This window comes from Schistocerca americana, chromosome 2, assembly GCF_021461395.2.
Source record: "Schistocerca americana isolate TAMUIC-IGC-003095 chromosome 2, iqSchAmer2.1, whole genome shotgun sequence".
NCBI lineage: Eukaryota > Metazoa > Arthropoda > Insecta > Orthoptera > Acrididae > Schistocerca > Schistocerca americana.
In genome coordinates this window covers 1,018,090,175-1,018,116,980 of record NC_060120.1, presented here as the reverse complement: position 1 = coordinate 1,018,116,980, position 26,806 = coordinate 1,018,090,175, and the positions used below count along the sequence as shown (strand labels likewise).

The 26,806-nt window shown below is 39.2% G+C and overlaps 1 protein-coding gene across 1 annotated transcript in view; it reads left to right on the top strand.

Annotated features, from left to right (window-relative positions):
• Window positions 1–3,513: 3,513 nt before the first annotated feature.
• Window positions 3,514–26,806, top strand: part of LOC124596378 (guanine nucleotide exchange protein smcr8b-like) — a 105,282-nt gene continuing 81,989 nt past the window's right edge. The window contains exons 1-2 of the mRNA XM_047135493.1: window positions 3,514–3,591; window positions 10,373–10,528. Of these exons, the coding sequence (XP_046991449.1) occupies window positions 10,403–10,528 (126 nt within the window). The 5' untranslated portion in view covers window positions 3,514–3,591; window positions 10,373–10,402. The remainder of the gene's footprint in view (window positions 3,592–10,372; window positions 10,529–26,806) is intronic.

Sequence of the window (26,806 nt, the reverse complement as noted above, 5' to 3'; positions counted from 1 at the left end):
GCTCCCTGCAACAAGATATCACCGGCAACTGGGGTGCATAGCATTCAGCACTTGCACCATCTCAGCGACCAAGACAACCAATAATTTCACTTCCACATGTACCTGCACTCCACAAAGTCATCATCGGTAGAACACAAATTACAGACAATCACAGGTTAGTGGATGGTATCTTCAGATTAATATTGACCATAATGGAGCAAATAAAATTAATGGGTGGTGAAAATACACAACTACAAGAAACATTGATGAACTTATTAAACAAAAATTCTTAATATTTTACAGTGAGATGCACAGTCTGCAGTAACCAATAATTAACGTTTGCTACTGTAATTACACTGAAATGAAGTAAATTTCGCAGCACTCTCAGATACATGGTTTAAACCCACTTCATGTATAGTGTTTCTAGCATATGATGTTATAAGAAAGGATGCAATAGGTGAGAGAGGAGGCGTAGCATTTCTCATCAAGGAGAATCTTCCTTTCGCAATATACCAATACAACTACCACCGCATGAAGAGCTTCACGTTGTAGTTATTAGAATTCATTTACAAATGCTCATTTTCTCTCTAATCTCTGGTTACTAACTGCCAAGTACCAGAATTCAGGATAGAACATAGAGAAATATTTTTCCCCAGATGCAACCATCATATCTAGTGTGTGATGATATCAATGCAAAAATATTTTATGGTGTTACAGAGTTACAGATGGCTGCAGGATACATCTGGAAGAGATAATTTAAGCATATGGGTTATTGCTACTTATGATGAAAAACCTACCATAGTTTCTAGTCTGGACAGACGACAGACAGCAGTAAAACTGAATGTATTTTCACCAGGATGGGCTACTTAAGCTCACTGAACAGTTCAGAGTATTACAATGGGCTTAGGTTATATTATAATTGCAATTAACCAAGGAATAACTCCCATGTTAGACAAGAAGTGGAAAATGGGGACTAAAAGAAACACAATGGGAGGAATACAAGACATGGAGTCAGCACCTAATTTTAGAACTAAAAATATGCCCCATTTTAAAGGATGATTAGAAGGCATTTACCGAATTAATAAACAAAGCAGCTGCTAAAAGAATTCCAATGAAGAAAATATCAAAGAAATCAATGAAAAATCCAACCATTTGGTGGGATGGAGAACATTGTACAGCAACCGCAGCAAGAAAAAGCATGTTGGAAGAATATCATATACACCAATCACTCAATAAGCACTTAAAAATATAAGAAAATAGATTACCAAGTGAAATGAGTTTTAAAGAGAGCTGGATAGCATTGTGTAACAAATTACATAAAGATGCTAATATTAATTCTAAACGGGTGGGAGACTCACTCAAAGACATAATTCTAGACAAAACAGCGTGTCTCTCGGTACTGTCAGATCCTTTGAGTCCTCCAGGAAGAATATCACATGATTTCCTTTGTACACTGTCTACAGAGGAAGAACTGTTGACTGCCTAAAACAGTTCAGCGAAGACAGCTCCAGGAGTGGACAATGTTTATTATCAAATGTTGTGGGATTTATTTGAACCTGTAAAAGGGAGGCTGTTGGATATCTATTATCAAATATGATAATATAAATCATTTCCTGAATAATGGACTACACAGATCACTACACCAATTTTGAAACCTGGAAAGGATCTAGTGTCTGCCAATGCCTACAGACCCATAGCGCTATCATTTTGCATTGCTAAAACCTCAGAACAATTATTCCAAGGTGTCTTGAATAGTGACTTGAAAGTAATAATATACTACCAGATTATCAAAATAGTTTTCAGAAACATCGAACAGCATCACGTGACTCTCTTTGGATGTGTAAAGTGCATTTGATAAAGATAGTGTGCTACATCCATGTTTGTGGATATTGAAGGGGCATTCCCTTATTACTGCAAAGAACAATAGCGATAGTACTGCTGCACAATTTTGCTTATGGTATAAGGAAATTTCTCGTTAAAAGGACTGTACTATTACGCCTAAAAAGTAAAACTGCAGGCCCAAGGTATGTCATTGTTGGCCTGCCACAGGGATCGATATTGAGCACTATTCTGTGTAATTCTTACACAGCAGACTTCGGAACGAGGCTGCCAAAAGCTGTTCAAGTACCACAATATGCAGTAAGCTGATGATATATAGCTCATAGAGAAGACACAGCCCTGTCTGAATGTGTTGCACTCAGTTACAAGAGTATGGTGGGCAACATATCGCAATAGCCTGCTGGATAATATCTAAAATCGACTATGGAAACATGTTATTTTGGAGATGCAACAGAAAAGCAAATTATTCCTACTACAAAGACTTTCTGCAATGAACCACTCACTGATAGAGAAACTTGAGAGATTGTATCAAGATGACATGAACAGACAAAGAATAAGCATGGCTCTAGAAATAGAATTAATTACAGACTTCATAAATATAAAGGGCACGAAGAGTACCAACACATTCTAGTTCAGACTACCACTGTAACGAAATAATATCGCCAGTTGTCTTCTACCTTCTAACAAAAGTAAGTGACAGAGCAGAACAATTAGTAAAAAACATGCATTTCTGATAGATTCCCTGAATGTTTCCATATTTACACTGTCGGCTCCAAATCCTCAGATAATGTCAGATGGGTTGTGCATTCCCATGTCCTTTCACAGGTTACAAAAAAATTGATTTCGCGTCCCAATGAAACTTCTAGTATCTCGACATAAGTTATAGCTATATCCGCAGTTTTAAAATATTCCTAGATCCCCCTCCAAATTAGAGCCATTTTGATTTTAACGGATCACAGAAGCTTACTCCAACATATGCAGACAGCTGTCATTCTCAAGAAATCTAATCCACTAGTAATGGATATTCAGGAAGCTGCAAAGGAAAACTAATATTTCAGAAAGAAGATAAAATTTATATGGCTCAAAGGACATGCTAACATAAAACAAAATGAAAACTCCGCTCACACGGCTTTCAGTATCAAAAACATCTTATTGCCGTTACCAGATCTGCAGACTATTCCATACAGAAGAATAAGGCATAAACTGAAAGAAGAATGTCAATTATGAGATCTCATCTAAGGGAAATATCATGGCAAAATGTAGCCAAACATCCCCTCAGAGCCCAAGTTCCACACAGTTAAGGCGAATAAAATATTATTAGTTCCGTAATTAACATCATGTTTAATCCTGGATTATTCTTTAACCATCTGCACCGAATACACGTTCCAGCAAACCAGAGCCAAATTATTGGGCTGTAAGTAACCTATTATTGTGAACGCGGTGGAATAACAATGGGATTCAATCACTTTTTTGGATGCAAACCAGCAAATCGATTTCATACAACAACTTATTCGATGTCATCAACCATTAGCAACTCTCTTTCATCAAAGTAACATTGTAGTTTTAAAACTAACAATGAAATTCCTTGATAAATGTAACCTTCTTCCGTAAACTCCAGATAGATGGCCGTAGGCTTCAGGTCAAAAGCCACTACAAAAACATTGGTGTTCTAATAACTTTGTACACAGTAACATCGCAGGCCAAAGTGAAACCAAACAGACTGTACTATATGTAAATATTGTGGTTTGACGTTTATGTAACTGGAATACACATGTAAGTAGAAATAGTTACTCATAGATGCGAGTTATATAATATTGTTTGCACTTCTTGTTATTAGGCGTTGCAGGAAGTTTATATTCATCTGTGGACGGGTAAATAATTATTTGAGTACGTTTTATTTCATTTAGTGACACAGTAACTGTAGCCGCCTTAAGGTGGATAGATGAACGTTTACGCTCTTCTTGAAATTTTAGGAGTGCGATACGCAATACTTACATTTGTGTGATCACCTCCGTGTGCTGTGCAAATTGGATAAACGCTCATTCAAATATAACAACGTACATACCCTTCCTTTTCCACATGTGTTACATACAACTAAGAGTTTAACTCCTTTTGGCGTTAAGAGTCAAAATTAGTCGAGCACCTTCTGTAAAAACTATTATTCGAAGCTATGGTCAGTGTAATTGAAACGTTGCTTGTAAAATTCATTCAGAGTTAACGCTAAAACACTGTAATTATATTTTTTACATGTGTTTGCCCCAGCTGATGATGCTGAACCAGTGAAACTTGTGGGTTTGTTATTTTTTTTCGCAGTGAATTTCGACTTCCTTTTCTGTGCTTTCACTTTGCCTTGTTGTTCATCGCTTCCCTGTGCCATCACCACACACACACACACACACACACACAGGAGGGGGGAAAGAAAAAACAAGAAGTCCCACAGTCTGTGGCTACAGTTGCCTGTGTGTGTGTGTGTGTGTGTGTGTGTGTGTGTATGTGTGTGTGTGTGTGTGTGTGTCAGCAGCTCTGCTATATGATGAGTAGCAACCATCCTTTTCATAATATTGTTACATTCCATCCTAGATTTTTCCATTGTTTGTTTTGATTTTTACTATACAGATACATACCAGGCAGCCAGCACATTACTACATATGTGGCACATATGTTGAATATTAAAATTGTGAAAGGACTTATTTGATTTTTATAATAGGTCATAGTAATATGTCGTAGTATCTGGCTACAAACTCGGCTCATTTGTATTACTAAAAGGGGAGAGTGTAACGAGTAGTACAAATTATCAAACTTATACAGAAATGACATTAAAACATACACTCCTGGTTGTATGATGGCTTTCATTTTAGATAAAGATTGAAATTTGCATAGATATTTTCTCTGGGCAGTCCATGGTATGGTACAAAAAGTGAATCATGGGAATAAACTCAATTATTTGCTGATCCTCTAAATGATCTTATTTCTCTGCTGTGAAGTTAGTGGTGAAACTAGTAGGAAACTGTTGTTTAAATTTGTACAAAATGATCTGCTCAAAAAGAAAGTATGTCTCATGAACAAGTTGGGGAATTCCAGAATGAGATTTTCACTCTGTAGTGGAGTGTGCGCTGATATGAAACTTCCTGGCAGATTAAAACTGTGTGTCAGACCAAGACTCGAACTTGGGACCGTTGCCTTTCGTGGGCAAGTGCTCTACCAACTGAGCTACCCAAGCATGACTCACGACCCATCCTCACATCTTCAGTTCTGCAAGTACCTCATCTCCTACCTTCTGAACTTCACAGAAGCCCTTCTGCAAACCTTGCAGAACCAGCACTCGTGGCAGAAAGGAAATATGGAGACATGGCATAGCCACAGGCTGGGGGACGTTTCCAAGATGAGATTTTCACTCTGCAGCGGAGTGTGCACTGATATGAAACATCCTAGCAGATTAAAGCTGTGTGCCGAACCGAGACTCGAACTCGGGACCTTTGTCTTTGGCAGGCAAGTGCTCCACCACATGAGCCACCCAATCATGACTCACGATCCACCCTCACAGCTTCAATTCTGCCAGTACCTCTTCTCCTACCTTCCAAACTGCACAGAAGCTCTTCTGCATTGATCAGTTCCAGTTATGACTCGTTAATACTGTAATCATAGCAGACTATGAGGCGCTTCAGGCCGGAACCAAGTGACTGCTATGGTCGCAGGTTTGAATCCTGCCTCGGGCATGGATGTGTGTGGTGTCCTTAGGTTAGTTAGGTTTAAGTAGTTCTATGTCTAGGGGACTGATGCCCTCAGATGTTAAGTCCCATAGTGCTTAGAGCCATTTGAACCATTTAGCAGACTATGTTTTTCATATTCTTTTGTGGGCTGTGGAATGGTTTTCTCCACTGGGGAACAGTGACAGCATGGGGGTGGTCTGTTTGCCCAACGGCCAGTATGTTGTGTTCCATTAAACACCTGCACATTGATCACATCATTTGCAGTCATACCAAGAGCTTAGGAACTGGAGTTGCATGATCTTCTTGAGTGAGAACAGATTCAGTCTGAGTAGTGATTGCAGATGCACCTCCATATGATGAGAGACGGGAACACGTAATGCATCCAAGAACGTTGCTGAACATGATAGTTTTGATGGTCTAGGTGTAAGGGTGTGGTGAGGCATATTGTTGCATGGTTACTGACCTCCAAATCTCTAAACATTCCTTCACCATGTGCACCTTTTCAAGAGTGCATTTAGCTCTGACTTTATTTTCATGAATGACAATGTGTGACCATATGAATCGGTGCACTTGAGGAGCTCTTGGAAGATGAGGATATTCAACGAATGTACTGACCTGCCTGTTCCACCAACTTAAATCCCATAGAGCACATGAGATGCATTGGGGAGAAGTATTGCAGTGTGTCCAAATGTGCCATTGACCATCCAGCAGTTGTCAACTGAACTGTGCTGGTGGAGGAATGGAACACCCTTCCAAGAACTCCTTACCATCCTTCTGTTCAGCATGTTGTAGAGCATGAATTGCTGTCCATGGTGATAATACATCCTTTTAAGAACCGTGCATGCATGCATGTCCTAGGCAACTTTGCATTGGAATTAGAGTAACATAGGTACTGAAGTATCATATTTATCTGCTGATACCGGGCAAGCGACTTTCAAATACAACTTTTGACCTGTACGGGAATATACGTATTGGATGTATTGAGTACAGGTTGTAGACGCGTTGTTGACAACATATGGAAGTTTGAGTCTGGCTGTGAGTCCTGCATGGATAGCCAAATAAGGCGACTGCTCATGATAGGCGGGAAATCGGGGTTCGAGTCCCATTCCTGCACAAATTTTCGTTGTCGTCATTCCATTCTGCAGGCAATGGTAGTCCATATTCGCAATTGCGATTCATTTAAACTATTTCATAATGTCTGTAGTCACCACAGTGCCTGTTCTTTTGGACATGCATTCTTGTCAAAAAGTACTTTGCTTTGTAGTCAGAATAACACAGGCACTGCAATATTGCATCATAAGTTGTGGTGACTTCAGTGTTATTATTGTTTTTGAATAAAAGTGTCATTTCTTTTCATCTCATTGTGTAATGTTACTAATAATCTACAGTTACTAATAGTCAGCTGTCTGAGTATCAGCCAGCTATACTGACAAATAACGAACTTATTAACAAATTAATTTTTCAGAGACTAAGTCCCATACCGCTTGCAATGTATAAGAACTTTAACTTTGCTGCCTTAATCTCTGACCGTTGACGTCATCAACCGCTGGATGTTCATCGAGAACCAGGGGCTCAAGGATGCAACAAATTGATAAAAAATTACTATACTGAGTGCCATCATGACTATTTAGCAACAGCAGGATGTGTTGTGTAATGGCATGGTGGGCAGTTATAGGGGGTGGGTTGGTGGGTCCTGCCCATACGTGCGTGCTGCTAGAGCGACTACAGCATGCGTATGGGATTACCACATAGCATCCTGCTATGGATGCTATGTCCCTAAGGGGCTCTGTTAGTGCCAAATATTGGAGCTTCCAATGACTAGCAAACCCCTATCCCCGTGTGCCTATTCCGACCCTGCTGAAGGAGTGGCCACGTGTCCACTCACAGGGTGAATGGGTGGGGCTGGATGGCTAACCTCCACTTTGAATCTGCACCTTGAGCAACATGAACATATTGCAGTATCGGCGAACCCCCTTCATGGGTACGCTGTAAGATACTTCGACAGCAGAGTCCGTGAGAGAAACAAGCAACACCTGGAGTCCATGAGAGAAACAAGCAGCATCTGGAATCCGTGTGAGAAACAAGCAACACCTGGGCAGCAGCCTGAAGATGTGTAACCGGCCAAAAGCATGTTCAGCTGTTCACTAACTGTGGCCCACTTCTCCTTTGTCTGCATGTCGTGGACACATCCTGTCCATCCTAGTACTAGTAGCTTAATAATTAACCGTAACAGCACACAGAGAAAGTTAATATTTAACTTGCCACTCTCCTGGTGTGTGTCAAATGGAGGCAGTTGCCTTACTGAGCTGTGTAGCTGGCCATTCAAAAGAAATGACAACTGCATTGCAGACCTGTACGTGTTCATGCAGTTGAAAATCTGTGTCACTGAAAGAATCAGCAAGTATGCTCAAAGTGGAACAATGGTTCAGATCCTATATGGAATAATTAAAACTCCTTGCACAAAGTTTCTGGCAGTTATGTGCTAAAAGGCCATTTCCTCTACAATAAGGACAATATTTGTCAACAACAAATCCTCCTCCTCCTCAGCAGCAGCAGCATACAAGAACCACTATTTGTGTGTGTGTGTGTGTGTGTGTGTGTGTGTGTGTGTGTGTGTGTGTGTGTGTGTGTGTGTCATTGGATTACAACATGTTTTTCATATCTGGTGCCTAATGAAGCAGTAGACAAATAGGGTCTTGCAGATCTGATCACACAGATCTGCCAGCCATTACTCCTTCGTGCAGATTTTCTTCTTCTACTCCAAAAAGGTTAGGCAGTTGCCTACTGCAGCTTCTTATTCCTTCTCATTGTAAGAGCACAGTGATATGGGAGACCAGTTGAAGAATTTCTGGGAGAGTCAGGGTGTGACCTGCAATGAAAATTGGACTTCTTCAGGCACTCAGTTCATCACTTTGTGGCATCCACAATTTCAGACCTTTCTGTCAGAAAACATGTTGTGTAATATGATATAGATAACTGCTGATCCAGCCCCAAGAGTACCCATGTGATTATAGGTATGCAAGGCATCCGCTTCATCTGGTATTTGAATCCACAACATTTTTTCCTTGGTTGTGAATCATCTTGGGGACCACAATGGATGTTCCTTTACAAAGAAATTTCTTTCCTACTTAAATTCGTTAAATAAACATAAATCAATGTCATAAAAAGAAGTAAGTTGCAAATACAAGCTCTCTAGTCACTATCTCTCACCCAAATTCAGTTTACAATCATACAAAATAATTCTACAGATTCCTGTCATTTCCAGCATCATGGCTGAGTATTCGATACACTGTATATTCCTTGTCATCACCTTCATGTGCCATACATTGTTCAAATTAGTTACTTGCCCATTTGTCTTCAGTGTGCAGCAGTGAGCAAGAATCCAACCAATCTAAGTGTTTTCAGAGAAATGTCTAAATTTTTGAAAATTGCATCTACATGTTGATAAGTACGTATTTCTTTTTTTCATTTTTCACCGGCACTTCAAGGATTGGATATGGTATACAGTAATTACAGTTTCATATTTAAATCTACCTCCAGCGTGTCTTATATGTTCCTTCAAAAATGATCACCCCATAAAAGGATATACTGTTGGGTTTTATAATCTAGACCTCATCTGTTTAGCGACAATAAGGGGCTACTATAAATGATTCATTCATTTCAGAGCTCTAATTTTTCCAAAGTACTGCATGAATGAATATGCTTAATGCATGAATAGAACAATGAACTCACAAAGTTTGGATTTTGAACCCTAAAAATGTTTTATGAATGCTCCTTTGGCCATATGACACATGTCCATGTGGTAGTCATGTTCGTTTCATACGTTATGCAGTAACATCCTGTCAATGCTCATCACAGTAGTGTTGATGCATTATCCGAGCTGTTTCAGTGTTCCGTTCAGTGGGGGAACATAAACACTATTCCTAATGAACCCCAAAGGAAAAAGGCACAAGGTGTTAGGTTAGGGGACCTGGGAGGCAAAGGGAACAGAACCTCATCATCTTCACCAGTATATCCAGTCCAGCAATGCAGAAATTCAATGTTTAAGTAGCGACGAACTTCAGTGTTCCAGTGATGGGGCTTGTTTGAAGGTGAAATTCTGGCAGTCAGTGGAAATAACAACTGTCAGTCTTCTTGCTGAAGAAAAATGGCCCATACAGCTTTGTGTGTGACATTGCATGGAAGACAATAACCTTCAGTGAATGTCTTTCATGTGCCAGAACCTGCTATTTATATGATGATTCTTTTCCATAATTCCTTCTGAATGCATGCAGCGCTGTTGTACAACAGATAAAGATCTCGCATATTCCATCCAATGTACAAAAACTGTTTTCTTGCTTTGTTGCCATTAGTCAAGGCACTGCACTCAGAACATGAACTGATGGGTACAGTGCAAATTCAGTGAGTTTATGGTTCCATTCATTCTTCAGTCATATTTGTTCATGTAACACTTGCAAAAAATTTAGAACTTTGAAAACGAATGAATAGTAGCCTTGTATATTCGTAAGAATGTCAGGCTAATACAGCAGTTCAGTTACCTTACGGACCTCATTTCAGCTTTCTTATTCTTTTGATGGAGTGAGTAGTAATGAAAATAACTGAAGCAGGTGGAAACAGATAGGCCTATTAGGAATTAAGGCAGCGCAAATGTGTTGAGCTTTTTATTTGTGTATATTCATCTTATTAGATGTTAGAAATAAAAATAATAATAATGATGATGACAACAACAATAGAGTTACAAATAACAACTTTTATTTTTATGTATGTTAATGTTTGTTTAAACCAGTGATTTTTTCAGTAGCTATTCTAACTCTGTAGACAATTCTGTTACTTTCTGTTCATAGGAAGGCCTTCATTCAAGTACCTGGTACTAAATGGCAGAAATACATGCTGATCCTGTTGCCTTTGGGTACAAGGCATATTTTGAAAACAGTAAAATGCACATATCTCACGAAATGATATGTGAGGAGAATAAGGAACAACACATGTTTAATCCAGATGTAGGTATCATAATAATGCCAGATATCAATAGAGCTTATTGTACAACGTTTTTAGGTTTTTTGTGTGTGTGTGTGTGTGTGTGTGTGTGTGTGTGTGTGTGTGTGCGTGTGTTTTTTATACATTATGTGTTTTATTTTATGTTCATAATTAAGTATCTTCCATTTGACTGCCAAAACATAAAATACTGTTTAGGTACTCATTTTGTGATCAAGATAGGATTGTAAATATGAATAGCATGAAGTCAGGGGTGTATGAGTATCTTGTGGTTATGACAATTTTAAGAATTTTAAGATCATGGTGCCACCCTTTTTAGTAATGCACCAGGTACTACAGCTATCGCCCACAGTGGATGTAAGTCAGGTCCTACTTCATCTGTAATGTGTACTGACATCCAAATGGTGTGTCTGCAACTAACTGAAGTGCCCGCCAGTGGCAGCACGATCACCAACCCCTGTCAACAGGACCACATTGTGCGATACTGCACCAGTGACGTTTGACATGGATATCATCCATATGAGGGCCCTCAGTTGTGAAATGTGTTCAAGACGTATAAACTACTTTCATTGTACTCTTGTTGATGTCACTCCATGACCCAGTAATTTTTATCTTCGTTACAGATGTGTGTTTCCTCGTGTTCCTAGTTAGAACACAAGTGGCAACATCTAGGGTTGAATTTTCACACGTTTTGGATTCTGTGGTTGGCTCGTCCGTGGAGGCTTTACTTCAGTCACTTCTGCGGCAACAGCAGGCACATAAGGCATGTTGGGTTGGTTGTTGGTTATGTTGACCCAGGCTCAGGCACTGGTTGTTCACCCGCCACTGTTCCCCCATGATGAATCTGTAGAAGACTGGGATGCAACGAGAAACAGCTTCACAAACATTTTATAGCATTCTGCGTGGTCAACGTGTAGGTCTATAAGGCTCTTTTTCGAATCACGGATACCTCCTCCTTGCTTATTATGCCAGTTAGCTCCTCTGCAAGAACCAGCGTCACCTTCTTTCACCGATATATGTAGTTTGCTGTCCTCCTGTCATGTCAAGTGTACACATGTGGTCACTGCATGTGTTGAATTCTGCCAGTGTCGCAAACAGGTACAGCAGTCAAATCTAGTTGGGCAGCCGGGCTTTGTGGTCTCAGGTGTAAGTGTTGGTTCGTATGACTGAGTCACAGGTGTCTTTTGTGGGAACCATGATCAGAGATCCAATCATTCATTTGGCCCCAGACAAGAGGTGTGTCAACGTGTCCTCCAGTTTGAGAACCCCACGTTAGAAGAGGTTTTGAATATTGCACAGTTGTTCGGGGTTTCCTGAGCCACTAGCTGGCTTTTGGAGGCTTGGAGTAATGTCGCCATTGTTGATAACATGCAGCACCCGCACATGGAGCCTAGCGAGTTGGGTGAAGAGGAGATAGTTCCAGTACAAACAAGCCAACTGGGCTGACAAGGACAAACACATTGCAGGTTAGCTCCAGTACAAACAAGCCAACTGGGCTGACAAGGACAAACACATTGCAGGCAGCAGGAACAGTGAATGCCAATTCCTTCATGCCCCTTTTATTTAGTAGAGCGCAAGCAGATGTCCTGCCCCAAGCAGTGGGTCTTTTGCCATAAAGTTAAAAAATTGTCACATAGCAGCAGTATGTTGATCTCTACCTCCCACCAGGAGTCATGGCAGGAATTATACTGTTTTGTTATTGTGTTTGCCATTGTCTGGAGGCCAAAACAAACTTTTCATTGAAGTGTAGTTGATGGCTGAGCCATTAATCGTACAACTTGACACAGGGGCTACCGTGCCCCATTCAACTCACAGATGTACACCAAGCTGTGGCATTGTTTGATAAGCTACAGGGTGTTTCACAATGTTTTGATGATACCAGATTTGAATAATGTGCACTAAAGAAGAAGATACAGCAATCATGGCCCTGTCTATTACTTTCATCCCATACACAGATCGGTAAGCATGTTGTACTGTTTCACAGTGGAGCACTATTTTCACTATGGTGAATCTGTCAGGCACTTACAATGTGCCTTTCATAAGCATTTCAAGATTCAGCTGTGATATCCAATTCCTGCTTGTGGAGCAATAGGCCTACTGAATTGGGTAGGAAACTTCCAAGCAACTGCCAGTGCATCGAATCAGAAGTCAACCGGCCCTCGGAAAACTACCTTAACTCCTGAGAACACTGAATATGGGCATAGAATTTTTGACAGCAAGCCCTCATTGTTTTTTACAAAAATATGCCCAAACAGTTGGCTGAGAAGCCTTCAACACTTAAAAGATTGAAATTGCGATGAAATTTCCAGAATTCCTTCAGCAGCTATGAAACGTGTTTTCAAAACTGGGTAAAATGCCTCTAGTATTGCATAACCATGAATGATAATCATTTGTCCGATGTAGTATTTCATAAGTAAAGTTGATTAAAAGTTGTACCTTGTGTAAAAGGTCAACTTGGTTCCTTAATTAGTTTGTGTGTTATTCAAATTTGAAGTTGTCAGAACATTGTGAAACACCCTACATAACATACAGCAGATTCCTATTCTTGGACTATTCACAGCTGACACAGTTTACAAGTCAGTGTCCCTTCCATTAAATACTTATTGATTAACAGTCGAGTGCTGAAAAATTGTTTGAATTAGTTGCCTTTGCTACTTTTGGTTTTTCTATTGCAGATGCAGTTCATATGGTGTCAGACCAAGTGTCTTATTGCAAATTGGATTCCTTGTGTTCCGAGGTTTCAGATCTGTTTGCACCAGGGTTAGGTTGTGCAAGCAATTTCACGGCCTACATCACTGTCAAACTCTTGTCAAGATGGAGCTGGATCGCTTAACGTAATTAGACCGATACCCTTGAGTACATTGGTTATTATGCCCTTAGTGATCATAAAGAAGCTGTCCTCTGAGCTTTGGCTCTTTGGCAACTTGGAGGTCATTATTAATGCATAGGCAGTCATAGACACTTTCCCTGCCTTGTCACCCCGAGGAGCTGCTTCCTTGTGTTCCTAATCAGAGCACAGTTATCCAGCCATTGAAAGGGAACCTACAGTTTAATGTCTAATCTAAACCAAGTATTGTTTCTTGTGCATTTTCGCATTATTGAGAGGTGAGTGCTAGATTAAAGGCAAATAAAAAATTTCTGCTTCCCAATCAGGATTAGATCCTGTGACCTAGGGGTTTCCAGTCATGTGCTGTACCATTAGACCATCAAACTTGACAGAGAGACGATTAAAAATAGATATTGATGACCATGAGTCCCTTTTCTCAAAACAATTCATCCTTAATCTTAGTTTTAATCTTTGAGGTTTTGTTATTCTTTCACCGCATTTTTTTTTTTCTATATTTGTATTTTTGGCATTGCTCCTCACAAAAGGAATCTGAATATTGAACATTTACAAGCTGATATTAAAAAAAAATTAATTGCAAACTGGAAATATAACAAAGTGAATATAGAGAAAAATACTTTGCTGGCTACTTCCCAGACAGCAGTGAGAGAATAAAAATAGGATATAACATAAAACCTTATGCTCCAATAAGGTTAAAAAAGCCACACTAATTAAAACACAAATAACCAGAAGAAGAAAATGTAACAACTATACGTCAATCATAAAGTATCAACACTATTTGTAGAAAAAATCTACATAAGTGAATTCTTTGAGAGAATAAAAACATACACTATTATTTGTAACCTACAGTGATTCCATTATTTATCTGGGTCATAGGAGAGAGACCAGCTTGAAAATTACAAAAATTAGTAATTATATTTATCAATATTTGATAATTATGGGCTTTGTCTCCTCTTCTCTATATTCTGATTTGTAACCACTCTGCCAGATTCTCATGTTTTCATTTCGTCTCTTTACACCTTGAACTACCTTTCTTATTCTTAGCATAAATTTGAGTCCCAGTTTGTCACAATTTGTTTCCTGTTACTGGTATCATGGAAAACTTTCATGTTCAATTGTTTAAATACTATTTATCCTATAAGTTATTTCTTCTTTCTTTTTTACAGAATAAAGGCTTATGAATGCCAAGAGTTTGAGTGTATTTGTTCTTGTGTCTACCTATTTAGTTTATAAATTGCTAGGGGCCTGAAAAATTCACATTTGTGATAAATGCAAACACAGATGCACATTCACCTCAAGATGCAATTTTATGTAATAAATGCTGTTTCATAGCAAATTGTGTACAAATGAAATATTTTGTCAGAGATAGTTTGAAATAGCTTTATTGTCTGCATATAAATATTGAAAAAGTAACCAGCTTTTGGTGACTGATATTAGACAACATACAGTGCTGTCCAATTTTGAAATAGAATATATGTAAGGTCATGTTCGCAATGTAAAGAGCACACCTATGCACCTGTACAATGACATATCAGTGCACTCATAAGTTACATTGAGGACACATGTGAAACGGGGGGTGGTTGAACGGTCTCTATACATACTGAGTATGGCAAAGTAGAAATTAACTGTAGGACTAAGAACAAAGAATTGTGTACATTTTTTGCTACCTAAAGGCAGTATATAAAAAATTGTGGACTTATTAATTGGCAGTTTTACATGTGGAGTGTTTTGAACTATGGGTGTGTAAGATACCAGTAGAGGTCATCCCAGGATTACCACATTTTGACGTTGCCAGCCTCGGCAGACAATTGTGTGGTAGCCATTACAAAATATTTATTCACTCTGCTATACTTTGCATTGTGTATAACACATTATTTTCTTTTCATGTTTTAAAATGAATGAAAAGACTATTCCTGATCCATCAAGGGGTTCAAGTATGACTCTCACAACACCAGAAGGGATCAACAAACTGCATCTCAGTTCTGCTTTCGCAGAAATACAGCATATGGGCATAGGCTGGCCGACCTGTGAGGGGGAGGCGGGGCTTGTTCCTCTGCACCACTGCTCATCTATTGAGTGTGTGAAGTTTTTGTTTGTTTACGGTAGCTGCTGCCTGTTATGTTATAGTGTCCACAGTATAGTGACCGCGTGCAGTGTCATCCTGTAAAGTGTGAATAGGATTATTTTCAATTCTACTTCCAATTTAAGTACGTTGTCAGTTCCATCTTTACATTAGATTAAATGTACTTTTCATTCCAATTGATCCATAGCGAGGAGATCCTCTGGGATGTGGAACATGTCAGAAAACAAGAAACACAATAAATATTAACAAAATAAGAACAGATATGCTGATATACTTTCCCCAGATCCAAAACGAAATTGCCCTACATTAAAAAGGATATAAAAACTTGTCACTGAATTATTAAATGCCCAATACACTTAAGTGCACATGATAATTCTTAGGCTATTGTAGCCAGGCATCATCAAATAAAAAAAAAATTACCACACATATTTACAATGATCACCTTACTACACAAAATTTTTACGGAAGGACAGGTTATACACAATATTCACATTGTGTGATATAACAACATATATGCATCAGTCAGTTCTGCTAAGAAATTCATCACTGGAGTAGAAGGAGTTGTCCACCAATAAATCCTTTAGACTCTTCTCAAACTGAACTTTATTATTAGTTAAACTTTTTATGGCTGGTTGTTGTTGTTGTGGTCTTCAGTCCTGAGACTGGTTTGATGCAGCTCTCCATGCTACTCTATCCTGTGCAAGCTTTTTCATCTCCCAGTACCTATTGCAACCTACATCCTTCTGAATCTGCTTAGTGTATTCATCTCTTGGTCTCCCTCTACGATTTTCACCCTCCACGCTGCCCTCCAACACTAAATTGGTGATCCCTTGATGCCTCAGAACATGTCCTACCAACCGATCCCTTCTTCTGGTCAAGTTGTGCCACAAACTTCTCTTCTCCCCAATCCTATTCAATACTTCCTCATTAGTTATGTGATCTACCCATCTAATCTTCAGAATTCTTCTGTAGCACCACATTTCGAAAGCTTCTATTCTCTTCTTGTCCAAACTATTTATCGTCCATGTTTCACTTCCATACATGGCTACACTCCATACAAATACTTTCAGAAATGACTTCCTGACACTTAAATCAATACTGGATGTTAACAAATTTCTCTTCTTCAGAAACGCCTTCCTTGCCACTGCCAGCCTACACTTTACATCCTCTCTACTTCGACCATCATCAGTTATTTTGCTCCCCAAATAGCAAAACTCCTTTACTACTTTAAGTGCCTCATTTCCTAATCTAATTCCCTCAGCATCACCCGACTTAATTAGACTACATTCCATTATCCTTGTTTTGCTTTTGTTGATGTTCATCTTATATCCTCCTTTCAAGACACTGTCCATTCCATTCAACTGCTCTTCCAAGTCCTTTGCTGTCTCTGACAGAATTACAATGTCATCGGCGAACCTCAAAGTTTTTATTTCTTCTCCATGAATTTTAATACCTACCCCGAATTTTTCTTTTGTTTCCTTTACTGCTTGCTCAATATACAGATTGAACAACATCGGGGAGAGGCTACAACCCTGTATGGCTGGTAGCATGTTGAAAATTGCTGAATAGTGGATAGCTTTCTGAACCAAAGTAAATGAATGAGATTTTCACTCTGCAGCGGAGTGTGTGCTGATATGAAACTTCCTGGCAGATTAAAACTGTGTGCCCGAATTCGAGTCTCGGTCGGGCACACAGTTTCAATCTGCCAGGAAGTTTCAAAGTAAATGACATTAAATCTTTGTGAGAATTGTTCTTATTTTTGGTGCTGATTCCATGAACTGAGCTGTTTGTTTGGGGTGGGGGAAGAGGTATATTTTTAATGACAAATTTCATCAAGGAATAAATATACTGGGAAACAGTAGTTAGTATCCCCAGTTCCTCAAACAACTCTCTGCAGGACATTCTTGAATTCACACCACAAATAATTTGTATTACATGTTTAAATGACCCCAGAAAATAATCCCATATGATATTATGGAATAAAAGTAAGCCTAGTGCACTAGCTATTGTAGTTCTATATTGCCTTTGTGTGACAACATTCATGTAGGAAAATAGAGATTTGCTCAGATGCTTCAGCAGTTTTGTGGTGTGCTCCTCCCGGTTAACTTTATTATCAAGCTGTAATCCCAAGAATTTAACACTGTCAACTTTTTATATCTGCTTGCCATCGCATTATAGGCATATAGTGGCAGGAAACCTTTTACAAGTTCTGAATTGCATATGGTATGTTTTTTCAATGTTTGGTGACAGACAGTTGGCTAGGAACCATTTATTAATGTCCATGAGAACTTCATTTGATTTACTATTTATTGCAATGTTTATATCATGTGAAAACAAAACAATGTGCTATCTGGCAATGTTTCTGATGCAAAGGTCATTGATATACATAAGAAAAAGGAAGGGCCTTAAGATGGAACCTTGGGGGACACCACATATTATAGTTCCTGGTTGAATGATGTCTATAGCTTAATGCATGTCTCTTGCCTATTGACACTCTTTATTTTCTGTCAGAGATATAAGATTTGAACCGCTTTGCAGCATTTCCTGTTATACCATAATATCCTAATTCACTTAAAAGAATACTGTAATTTAGACAGTCAAATGCTTTTGACGGATCACAAAACATGCCAGTAGCCCGTAATTTAATGACAAATGAATTAAGTACATTCTTACTGTGTGTGCAGATAGCGTTATCAGTATCGGAATCCAATTGAAATCCGAATTGTGACTTGGATAATATTTTGATGCCAGATGGTTAAGAAGGTGATTGTATATTATCTTTTCTAAAGTTTTTGAGAATATGGGCTAAAGTAAAATTGGACAGAACTTTTATGATATATCTTTATCTCCTTTTTTATACAAAGGCTTAACTTCTGCATATTTCAACCATTCAGGAAATGTTGCACTGATAAAAGAGTGGTTACACAAATAACTTAAAATATCAATAAACTCAGAGACACACTGTTTTATCAACAGTAGTCTGTAGCATTGACATGTATGGGTCATATGGCCCACAAAAGGGCTTTGCTGTGCTGTTGGCACTTACATGCTACATACTTGAAATCACTGAATTGGAAAAGAAAAATGGTGCCAAGAAACACTTTAAATCAGAGAAGCGTTCTGACATTCTGTTCACCGGGGAGAAAATGTTCTTACTTCTCAACAGAAACAATCATTTGCTGAAATTTTAAATAAAGCCAAAGAAAAGAAATCCAGAGACTTTTTTGTTGAAAACTGTTGAAGTTTCTGCAAAAGAAAATATTCCATTCAGAAAGCTGTTACTATAGAGAATAAAAGCTATTTATTCTCTTCTTTATTATTTTATCTCCAATAGTTGTTTTTTAATTTCCCTTTTTTTCTCTTTTGCTAGCAATTTCATCTTTAAGCATGTATCATGATAAACTTTTAAATTTGTGTGCTGGACAATAACAAAAACCACTCAAATGTGAGTAGGATTCACACCCTGAGGGTTCTGTACTAATGTAATTATGTATATAGGTAAAGAAACTTCCTGGCAGATTAAAACTGTGTGCCGAACTTGGGACCTTTGCCTTTCGCGGACAAGTGCTCTACCATCTGAGCAATGTATATAGGTAGTTAATCTGTAGGTTTTGATGAGTGAGTTTGTGACTGAAAATGTGTGACATGAGTGACCATACCTTTTGATTGCATTGACTTAGAAGCTTGAATTTTTTATGCCATCGAGAGACTGTGGACATAAGTATTTGGCATAAATTCCAACTTAATACCTATACCTGTACCTCTGAGAAAGGTGTCCTGACAGACAGATGACAAATTAATTGTGTAAGGGTTCCATTTTTGCTTACTGACGTATGTAACCCAAAAAGCAGATGCTCATATGCCAAAAATATATGCTACATTTTCAGTTCCTTACAAGTTGCAGTATATGTGCTAAAAGCTTTTAGAGACTCTAATTTAAGTTGATGATTATGCAGATGCTGTAGCTAGATTTCAGATGCTACAAGTGAAAATACTATTGTTACAACTAAAGTACACCCATATTGAGAAGAAACATAACACCTTGAACGACTTGAGATAGGATATTCATATTCACAGGACATGTCCATTAGTATTTGTTCTGCAGAAATGATTAGCATTTCAGTCACCTCGGTTTAGCATGTGTCCTGTGGCCTAGTAGGCACAGAGTCCACCATGGGCTCTGATAACTTGTTCCATGCTTGACGGCATTGACACGTATGAGGCAAGAATGGCGCCCTGTGGTATAACTATACTTGCTGCATTCAACTGGTTCCAAAGTTCATCTGCAACTGTCGTTTCATCATATCCCACACATTTTGATTGGTGACAAGTCTGGTGATCTGGCAGGCTAGGACAAATGGCTGACATTCTGTGACACCACAAAGGCATGTGTTCATGCAGCAACATATGGTCATGTTTTGTCTTGCTGTATGGTCATGTTTTGTCTTGCTGAAAAATGACATCTGGGGTGTTGTGCAGAAAGGATATGGCTACAGGTCACAGGATGTCATTCACATAGGTCACACTGGTAATATTGTTCTGAACACGCACCAACTGCATGCCACACCATAAGGCCTTGAGTGGGCACTATATGTCTAGTGCAAGTGCAGTCATTGTGATGCCACCTCCATGTCTGTGGTGATCCAGAATGCAGCCATCATTTTCACACAAAAAGAACCTGGATTCATCTGAAAACCCTTTCTGAAACCATTCCTCCACCAGTGATGTCATTCCATACACCATTGCCATCTATCATGTTTTTGCAAAGTTGTGGAAGGTACATTCATCAAAGGTGGTGGAAAAGTGGACTATGTGCACTTAACCCATGCTGTAATGAATGAACGGTGATGGACTGTCATCCCTGATAGTGTACGATGTGTTACACTGTTCCATTAGAACTCAAAAGGACACAGATATCTCCTGCAATGCCGTTCTGATGAGGTGTCGATCTTTGCGGGGAGGGGGGGGGGGGGGGGAGGGAGTGTCTACGTTTTGCAGCGTGACCCATCTCATTGTGTTTTACAGCCTTTTGTGAGCTATTCTGCACACACTCGTTGCACTGCCGAAACACTTCGTCCCGCACGAGCAGCAGTTTCCCAGATCGATGCATCACTTCTCTTATGCCAATAATGTGCCCTCTTTCAAACTCACTCATTTGACTTTGTTTCATGCTTACATCTGTAAGGCATCCTGCATGTCTGCTCAAGTCATACAGTTCCATTACCCTTGGTTTGTAGCAACAACGAGAGTGGCAGGCACACGTTACCAGCACTTGGTGCTATGCTGCTACGTCAATGTTGACCTTGAACCCACCAGCCAACATGTTTCAGATGCTAATCATTTTTGCAGAATGTACTACTGTACATGTCCTGTGAATATGAATGTCCTGTCTATAGTTGGTCAAGGTGTTACATTTTTTTCTGAATATGAGTATAGAAAAAAAGGCTCTTGTTGTAACACAACATAATTTGGGAAATTCATGGCCACAAAAAACACTGAATGAGAATCAATGATGATATTTTGCATTCTTAATACTTTTCCCTTCTTCCGTTTTAAATGTAAATCTCAGTAATTAAATTTTTAATAAGCAGATTGCCTGTCTACAGCTTTTGTCTCAGTCTATTACATTTTCACCAGAAAAGGCGTGACTGCATTTTAGGAGCAAGATCTTGTGAGGATCACCATACCAAGCTACCTTCAAACTTACCACTGTGTCACAGACACTTGTATCAATGACTGCCTTCATTCTTATAAAATTATGCAAATTGTTAGGCTTCCTCTCCAGACTGCTTGAAAATGGGCGGGAAGGAAGCATCAATTTTGTACTGCTTTGGGTTCTTGCTTTCTTCTAGTTCTTCGGTATTTCAAGATTGATTAAATTCATATTGGTGCATTATTGAATAATGGTTGTAATTGGTATAATTGTCACTTCAATAAAAAGCAGTTGACATTTATAAAGTGAGACTCTGTGACAAAAGTCTACATCTTATTTACTGCCTAAAGAGGAAATGAAGTATGTGAATAGATAACACTCTAGGTTCAAGTAAAAGGAAAGAAATAAAGTAAGTTTGTCCAAAGATTTAGATGTGGTACTCAGAATGTGGCTGTTCCATTTATTCTGTTATCAGGTTCCATGAGACCATGGAAGTAAAGCTGCTTAACTGTGGAACATGTCAGTACACACTTTACAAAATACTGATAGAAAAACTGACAAACAAAAGAAACTAAAGAATTAGTCAAGCATGAAAGAAATTGTGAGAGAGTGTTGCAAGGAACTCCTGTGCAGAATAGAAGGTGTGTCGAGCAAGGAAACCTCCCAACTTCAATTTGAAGACTTATAGTTTATTAATAAGTTTGTCTCATTTCTGCTTGAAGTCCATTGAAAATGAAACTTGCTGAATAGTCCATACCTTTCTTTACAAAACTTACAGGAAGAGTTATTCAAGTGCAAATTATTTTTCTGTTGTACCTTCACTCGGGAATAATAATAATAATAATTTTTGTGTTCTCAGAAACTACATCAGTCAAAAATTGATGAAATTGGAAAGGGAGAGTGAAAATTTCTCAAAAAAATTTACAGTGAGATTAATGTAAATGCCACATGGGTTAAAAGAAAAACTGCTGCCCTATACACACCTGTAGACAAGTTCACTGATGCAATCATAGGAGATGCTTGAAGTTTGTGGTCACATCTGTGGAACACAGATAACACTAGGTTAACTAAAAGGGTATGTACTCAATATAAGAAATTCAAAAAATGCAAAAATCTCTTGATTAGAAGAAACTAAACAGGACTTATGAGAAATGAACACTACAGAAGATACCATCTTGTTGATCACACATTCACAGAGAAAGCTATAAAGATCTCTGGGAAACAATGGACAGGCGCATGCAGGAAACAACACAGATAAATCATGAAGAGATTTTGGTAAGAGAAGAAGGAAACAAAACCACCAGACCAAAGTAACAAGTTCAAATGTGCTCTTTAATTGGACATAACAAAGAAAGACAGAAAGAAGAATAAGTTCGTATAGATCAATGGCCTGCTACATGTTGAAAGACATTGAACTCCTCCTCAAAGACTTTTGTGTCCCTAACCAACCCCAGTAACCCTCCCAACAGAAGCAGACCTACAGTTTAACATGGAATCTGAACCACATGTCATTCCTGGCAAATCTTCACAATATTGAGAGGTGAAGGGCAAATTAAAGGCAGACAGGAAAATATACTGTTTCAACCAGGATTCAAGCCACAACCTCTCAGTCTCCAAGCATGTGCTTTACCACTAGGTCACCAGGTCCAACGCTGAATGAATGTTGTCAACAGTGACTCTTACGACTAAGCATACATATGGTGATGACAGAGATAGCATTCTGAGACACCTACACAACAGCCCCTGTGTAGTTCACTAGCTGACATTGCAGAACTGCCTGAGTGCCCTTTTCTAGGCAAGGAATTTTCTTATCCGATGCACAGAGTTGCTGCAAAATATGATACAACAGAAGATGGTAGAGTGAAAGCAAAGTAAACAAGCCTTTTCATTCTGATGTCAAACATAGTGGATGTTATTTTATAATAAAGATAGCAGCATTGTCTCTGCACAAGAAGTTGAATGTTACAGTGCACTGCACTTTCTTGCAGTTGAGCCTTAATCTGTTCTTTAAGAACCACATACCAATGGTACTGACTACCCTATTAGTTATGCTCCAAATATGGCATTTTTTAACCAGTTTTTTGTTCTGCTTCATTGGTTTGTAGCATCTTTCATTTTCCCCCCAAGGAAAACATCAGATAGATGCTTTAACTAACAACAATGTTTCTGTTGTTATGTCCAATGTAGAGACAAATTGAATTCAAGATCCTCTGACAATAATAATAAAATGCCACTTGCAATGTTTTCAACAATTTTGATTGACATCTGTGAGCTGTAATACCCGTTGCCACATGTGCCTTCTTACTGACTGAAAAAAAAATCACAGAGATAGTTGTAGCTCATCCTAATTATATGTGGTCCATCGCAGAGGCTACCATGTACCACTACTAGTCGTTTCCTTTCCTGTTTGACTTGCAAATAGAATGAGGGAAAAATGACTGTCTACTAGCCAACATATGAGGCCTAATTTCTCTCATCTTATCTTTGTGTTCCTTAAGCAAAATGTACATTGGTGACAGTAGAATTGATCTGCAGTTGGCCACAAATGCCAGTTCTCTAAATTTCCTCAATAGTACCTCATGAAAAGAGCATTGCCTTCCCTTCAGGGACGCCTGTTTGAGTTCGTGAAGCATTTCCATAATACGTGCGTGCTGATCGAACCTATCAGTATGAAATCAAGCAGCATGGCTCTGAATTGTTTCAATGTCTTCCTTTAATCTGATATGGTGGGTATCCCAAACACTTGAGCAGGCTTGAAAATTTGGTGCACTAGCATTCCCTACGCCATCTCCTTTATTAATGAGCTGCACTTTCCCAAAATTCTCCCCATTAAACAAAATCGAGCAGTTGCCTTCCCAACTCTCAACCTGATGTGTACATTCTATTTCATATCGCTTTGCAATATTATTCATCGATATTTAATTGATGTGATAGCATCAAGCAGTGCATTATGAATGCTGTTCTGAATGTTATAGGATTGTTTTTCCTACTCATCCCCATTAACTTACATTTTTCTACATTTAGAGAAAGCTGCCATTCACCATACCAACTAGAAATTCTGCCTAAGTCATCTTGTGTCCCCTTACAGCCATTCAAGGACGACACCTTCCCATACATCACAGCATCATCAGCAAACAGCCATAAATAGCTGATCACCCTTTCTACCAAATCATTTCTAAGAAGAAGTGCCTGTGATGGACAGTCACCATTGAGGACTTTCCACTGAGTTCTATTACTTAAAAAGTCTTTGAGCCACTCACATATCTGGAAACCTATTCCATATGTTTGGACCCTCATCAGCTGTCTGCAGTGGGGTACAGTGTTGCTTCTATCCATGGTTTGTAGCATATAGTGAGAAAAGGGCAAGTTGAGTTTCGCACGAGTGGCACTTTCTTAATCTACACTGATTTGTGGGCAGAAGCTTTTCTGTCTCGAGAAAATTTGTGATATTCAAACTCAGAAAGTGTTCAAGAATTCTGCCACAAACCGACCTTAAGGATATTGGTCCGCAATTATGTGAGTCTCTTCTTTCACTTTCTTATCTACAGGAGTCACCTGCATTCTTTTCCATTTGCTTCGGACTTTGTGCTGGGTGAGAGATTCATGATTAATGCAGGTCAAGTAAAGTTCCAGTGCTGCGGAGTAAATTCTGCAAAACCTAACTGGGATTCCATCCGGACCTGGCAACATATTTATTTTCAACTCCTTCAGTTGCTCCTCTATGCCAGGGAAGTTTACTTATATGTCCTTCATGTTCGTATGATTGTCCTGCATGAATGATTTCTGAAACTCTGAAATTTAAAACTTCATCCTTTGTTTCACTGTCTTCTATTGCCAAACCCGACTGGTCAAGGAGTAAATGGACAGGAGCCTTCAACCTGCTTAGTGATTTTACATATGATCAGAATTTTCTTGGGTTCTTGGCAAGATCTTTTGCTGAGGTACGACAGTGGCAGTTTTTGTACGCTTTGTGCATTGATCTTATGGACACATGAATATCTAACTTTACCTGTCAACATTTGTGCATTCTTTTTTGGACCGAGAGTGCAACAATCTCTGTTTCCTCATCGTTTTCTGAATTTGATTATTGAACTATGGAGGGTCTTTCCAGCCTTGACCCACTTACTGGCACATACACGTCCAGAGGACCATGTCTACGTCCATCATATTGCAACTAAATTATGGCCATTCACTGTGTAAGTGGGATGCTAGCAACTGCTTGTCCGCTTTCTGCAGCGTAAATACTCTCCTAGCCTTCTTGAAAGTCTTATTAACTTTAGTAACCATCATCACTATGATGATATCATGATCTCTAATCCGTGTGTCTATACCGACACTGTTGATAAGGTCAAGCCTATTTGTAGCTACTGGGCCTAAAATATTTCCTTTGCATGTAGGTTGTCGAACTAGTTGTTCAAGGCAGTTTTTGGAAAACATGTTCAAAAGTACTTTCCAAGAGTATCTGCTCATACCACCTGCAGTGAATCCATAGATGTTCCAATCTATACTTGATAGATTAAAGTTGCCTCCAACTAGTACTGCATAATCTGGGTGTTCCCATGCTACTAGGCATAGCCTTTCCTTGAATGATTCTACAAGTATTATGGCGAAATCAGGTGTCTGGTAAAAACATCAAATAATCGACTTGGCTTACTACTCATGTCCAGCTAATGTCACAGTCAGACTCACTTTTGTTCACAATAGATATGATATTTTTATTGACAGTGCTGAACACTTGCTCTCCTATGACATCTAAAATGTCGCCTTGATATATGTTGCATGCCTCACTAAATATTTCGGAGCAGTTATGAGAGGAATTTGAAAATGATTGCTTTCCCTGGAGAGCTGTAAGTTCAGAAACTTTATTTATATTTCAGTTCCAAGAGTGATTTGAGTGTGACAATTTTTTCCTGGAGGGCAGTAAGTTCAGGAACTTCATTATGAATACTTTGGCAATTTATAATTAAAATTTTGACAGTCATAGTGTGTCTACTTTGTGTGCACAATCTGATTTCGCTCCCTGTGAGTTGGCTGGCGAGTGTTCGTCAGAGGCCCTCAAACTACAGCCTAGCCTAAAAAACCTCCATGTGCACTCCTGAAGTACTTTGCTACCCGAGTAGCTGCTTTCTTTGTGTCGTGTGCTCTTGGTCTATCAATGAAAATTGTACAGTTCATGACCCCATAACACAGGTCTAGAAATCTGCAGCCAAGGCCTTCGTAAAATCAAAGGAGCCTTTGGTTCAGACCACCCACTCAGATCCAAGCCAAAGGACCCTGATGAGTTCTAGGAACAATGCTGCAAATTGTAAGCTCTGCTTCCACCCTTCACATGAGGCCAGCAGTCTTCACCACTTCTGCCAGCTGCCCGTATGAATTGAGGGTGGCCTAATAGCCTAAGTGACAGATTTCATTGGTGCCGATATGAACCAGAACTTGCAGACATCTGCACCCTGCCTGCTTGATAGCTGCAGGCAGGACCTCCTCCACATCTCAGATGGGGGCCCCCAACAAATGTACTGAGTGCACATTGAACCCTGGACACTATTTCCCTAAGGAGCTCCATAATTCACCTAACGTTGGAGCTCCCAATAACTAGTTAACTCCTCCCCATGTATGCCTGCTTGGACCTGCTGAAGGAGTGACCAACTATCATTTCACAGGGTGAGGGCAAGGTCAGCTGACCAGTGTCCACACTGGCTTTC